The 4,804-nt window shown below is 36.8% G+C and overlaps 1 protein-coding gene across 1 annotated transcript in view; it reads right to left on the reverse strand.

The window, feature by feature from the left end:
- Positions 1–1,915: 1,915 nt before the first annotated feature.
- Positions 1,916–4,804, reverse strand: part of LOC148943868 (dual 3',5'-cyclic-AMP and -GMP phosphodiesterase 11A-like) — a 103,598-nt gene continuing 100,709 nt past the window's right edge. The window contains exons 8-9 of the mRNA XM_089101267.1: positions 2,440–2,608; positions 1,916–2,248 (exon numbers count right to left, since the gene is read on the reverse strand). Coding sequence (XP_088957393.1) covers positions 1,916–2,248; positions 2,440–2,608 — 502 coding nt within the window. The remainder of the gene's footprint in view (positions 2,249–2,439; positions 2,609–4,804) is intronic.

A 4,804-nucleotide genomic window follows, 5' to 3' on the forward strand; every position in this document is an offset into this window, starting at 1 on the left:
AATGAGATAGAACTGTCCGAGCGACCTAACCACATCCACTATTTCAGCAGCTTCTACAGCTGAGTTTTTCACATCGCTAATCACATAAAGTCTTTTCTTATAGACAACACCCTTGAAAATGAGGTCCTAGACTAAGCATGTGTTTTTCCCCAGCTTATGTGGAAACAGTGTCAAGTAGCAAGTGTTTGTCAGCTTTCCATTTTTAGAAACTGTACAGCTAATTTATTGACACATAATATTTGAAAGAGACAGGTAATTCTGGTACTTCTGGTAAGTCTTGGCCATTGTCTGGGTCAAATTTCTAGTTGGGGATGCACTTTTAGCAGCATCTTTAAAATATCTATGTCTTGATTCAAACTGAAGAGCTGAATAGTGAATTAGGGGGCCCAGTGTTCGCACATACAAAGGAAAGTGACGCATTGTATGGTCCATTGACGCATTGAACCTATTTTCATCATCCTCAAGTATTTTTGCTTTCAATTAAAGATGCATTCTTATTGTAAAACCTAACTTTGCAATAAGCATGTCTGAAAACCTCCGACTTGACACAAGCAATACAATTTTCCTCATCAGCAACATTAGGGACCAACATTCGTTTTCAGCCTTTCTTGAAACTAAAAAGAATTAGAGGAAACTGGCGAGGAAATACCAAATTTTGGATTGCATTATCTTCAAGGCACTTGAAATCATTTGAGAAAGGAGGAGGTTTGTCCTTAGCATCTATATCCTTGTAGTCAAAGTTGGCAACACTAGCACTAAGCTCTGATTCTTTGAAAACACCATCAATGCATCAAGCGCTGCAAACATTTTCCAGCATCCCACTTCATAACAGCTTCATACAAGTCATGGGCTATGCATGGCGGTAATCTGTCACACGAAAGTTGGGCAAGGCACTCAAATCAGAATTGAACTTCACGCCATTTACAGACTGCTTCCCAACATTTGGGTCTTACAGCTTGTCTAAAGATTCCTCATAGGATGCTTTAGTTCTAAGAGGAAACTGATTTTTCCAATAGTCTTTAGTTGCAGTTTTTCAAGAGAACATGCAGACTCTGCAGGGATTCTGCACATTTCGGTTGAAGCATTTCACAAACCCCCCAATAAAATTTGAGCCCAAGTTGTCTCCACATATACAGAAAACTATAATTTTGAACTTTGTCCCATCAATCACAATTTCATCAGTACAAAGAAACTCTAATTCATTCACAACCTTCTTGAAGACTTTTTCAGTACCAACGATCTTGCATTTCAATGCCAGCACTAGCATAACTAACTGCACTAGATCTAGCCTTGCTCGAAGCCAAGGTAGGTAATCGAGAACTCTCATATAGAAAGCTAGAGTGCTGTACTTTCCTGATGTAGACTTTTTAAGTGGGTTTTTTATTTGTACCTAATCCTGGTGGAGGTGAAGAAATATCACATTTTTCTTCATGTCTGGATCAGAAGCATATAAAGAAGCAAAACGGTTACTATGATAGAAGTCTCTATATACACCTTTTGCTGAAGGATGATACCAATCCATCAGAAATCCAAGAAGTCCTCTATGTTTGAAAAGATTCTCCAAGGTGGCTGCAACTGAAACTACTTGAACAAATCTTCTGTTTCCTTACTTATCAAGTCCGATAAAGACTTGCTCAGGTACCACAGTACCGCAGCTTGTTAAATACTGGCCTCTCATGTACTGAGATCTCAGTGATCCAGTGGCAGGGTCTTTAACAAGCAGCAAAGAATCCTGGACACAATCACAGTCAATTTCATCACATATTTTTTCAAACAAATCTGGCTGAAAAACAGAAGAGACGCATTTAGCAACTCATTCTTTAAGTTCTTCTGCTACAATTTCACGAAACTCAATTAAAAGAATTCTAAGGTTCTCAATAATAAAACTAACAGTTGAGGCAGCTACATATTTTTATTATTCTAATCGAAGGAGAAGCAAAGCAAGCCCATCTGCAAGTGCTTGCCTTCTAGGCTCCATATCACGGATACCCGAGTCCCCTGAGGATGTTTGTCTCGATCCTGATGTTTTATTTGTAGCTGCTAAACCAGCTCCCATTATTTCATGTTGGTTCAAATCTAGCATTTCTGAGTCTAGTGGCTCAGAAGATTCATTTTCTTCATCACAATCTTTATCATGGTCAGGAGGAGTGTTCAGATTGTTTAAAGCAACATTATTTTCTTCAACACAATCTTTATCATGGTCAGGGGGAGTGCTCAGGTAGTTTAAAGCCTTATTATTTTTAGTTCTCTGCAAATGTGAGACCGCAGGGAGCTCTGTCCTTGGAACTTCTTACTACAACCTCTAAAAGGACATGGTACTTCATCTGAATCTTTTATATTTGGAGTATCTTTTATATTGGAGTAGAGGTGGCTAAACAGAAGGTCTCTCCTCACAAACTCTGATTGACTGCAACTTATGCTGTAGGAAAATCTGATTACAGTCTCTATGCGCTCTAGTTTAACTACAGTCTTTCCAGTTTCTGAGTTGGACTCTATATGAGTATCAAATATGTTGTGCCAACCGAATGCCTGATAGGAATTGGGTATTACACAACGAGATGGCAACAGATTGGCATTCAGTTTAACATAAACTGTATATTCTCGTAGGCTGTGAAGTTCCAATGAACAAAATGAACAAACTAGGATTTGCCATGAAGTTCTGCAATTTGATTCCATCAAGATGAGATTTGCAATGAAGTTTGACAATATACAAAACTGGAAAAGATAGCTATTAGAAAATTCTAGGTGCGACCCTCCCCCTCCTTTTCCATAGCGAATCACGTCCTTAATTTGTAGCTTGATATTCCTATCATGTTCTGTTGAGTAGAAAGTTAAGCATGAATGAAAAAGTAATAAAGCAAATAGAATATATTCTTATATTTTTGCTGCAGATCATGGTTTGACAGTTTATGTTCATCAATAGTACGACAAAATATTGTAATGTAAATCCAAAATATTCATAACCATACAGAGCATGCTCTATGAAGAAATTGTTTCTGAAAGAAACATAGTTAGTTTATTTCTGTATGGTGACTTGTGGCCCAACCTGTTAAACTAAGCTAAAGCTCATTCAAAAAAAAAGAAGTCAACAATGTAATATATTTCAGCCATTTTCTTAGCAGGTAGGCTAAAACAGAAAAACAGAACAGCTCCCATTAGTGCTGTAGAAGCCAAAACACCTTTCATATTTTTCAAATTTGACATACAGATGAAGGTGCAGAAAAATTTTTTAGTGAACAAGAATTTCTGAATTTTGACTCAACTACTAGAATACTTCTAATATACTAAACTATGTGAAAACTTTTGCAATTTCGTGGTTTAGTGTGGGATGCAATGTGGAAATTCCAGAATTTTCTAATTTCCTGACTGGAGCTTCCAGGGGAAGTGGCTGATACGCTCAATTGGAGGATTGAATTCTGAATCACATGATTTTTTTTAGAGAATAAAAATAAGATAATTCCATTATGTTACACTTCTCTGCGAAGATAAGGCGCTACCCGTAAAATATCGGATTTGATTATCAGAAAATTTAACATTGGAAGGAGCCGGGACCCGAAGGCCAACGCTCCTTTGTATATGACTTTTATCCCGTACCTCCTCTTGAAGCTAACGCAAAACTCAAATGTCACATAATTTGCTTAATTTATGTTAGTAAAATCCTACAATCTATTTAAAGTCGTATAAATATATTATCTAATTACTATTTGACAACATGTATAAAAATGGAAAGAAACACGAAAATCTTTTTTATAGAATTTTTATGTATATTAATAGTGTATTATAAAAGTGTTTTCTGATAAGAATCCCCTTTTCCATTTGATTTCACAAATGGACGCCACTGTATAAAGAGTGGTCACTAGCGTTTACCCCCCCCCCCGAAAAATACCCCCCGTTGAATATTATACCCCGCTGGGTATTTTCCTGGGAGGTGTAAACGCCTAGAATCACTGAGAGTATTCTTTGTTTCTATTTGTAAAATGCAACTTTTGCTACACATAGCTTTTTTGGAAAGGAGTCAAGTTAGAAAAAAGAAAATTTCGAGGATAGGTCTGCAGGCTCGAGCCTGTACCGGAAAAGTATTTTGAAGTACCTACCTCCACTCTTTTTGTCGGTAGAGGCTCCTGAAATTTGCCAGTATGACAGGTAACAATCCATGCTCTTTTAGTAGAATGTTAAGCAGTGTCAATGTTTTTTTTTAACTTAGGTATTATATTTCCAAATCTTTAAAACCTTATAAATAGGGATTGAGCAAAGTTGTGAAGCTGAAAAGAATTTTGTTGTACTTTATTTAAGCAGAAGATTTATTTAACAAGGTTTCACTTTTATAACACACAGATTTTTAAAGGTCATCAAAAGTTAGGACCCTCTAGAGGGAGGAGTGGAGGTAAATACTTCAAAACACCTTCCCGGTACATTCTTTAGGCTGTAGATGCATCCCTGAAACTTTCATTTTCCTAACCTAACCACTTTCAAAGATAGCCAAAGAAGCTAAAGTAGAAATTTACCATTCTATCCGCAAACTTCATAAGACTTGTATAAAAGTAAAAAAAAAAAAATCAAAAGAACTTACCTTTCAGAAATGAGTCCACAACAACAAGTGAAAGGTCTTCGTTTGTTTAGCTTTTAATCTCAATAGATCAAAAACCCGACCCCGTTTCACGATATTTTTGCATCGGTCATGCCCCGCGGTATGACCCATTTTCGCAAGAGTTGATAAGCGCAAGAGTTGATTGTCATTAGCTCCTCCCAGTACACTGAACGAGTTTTAACATATATTCGAGGAATGTAAAAATGCGGCAAAAGT

The sequence above is a fragment of the Artemia sp. Qi Xiang Cuo genome, chromosome 15, assembly GCF_049724085.1.
Source record: "Artemia sp. Qi Xiang Cuo chromosome 15, ASM4972408v1, whole genome shotgun sequence".
In the NCBI taxonomy this organism is placed as follows: Eukaryota; Metazoa; Arthropoda; class Branchiopoda; order Anostraca; family Artemiidae; genus Artemia; species Artemia sp. Qi Xiang Cuo.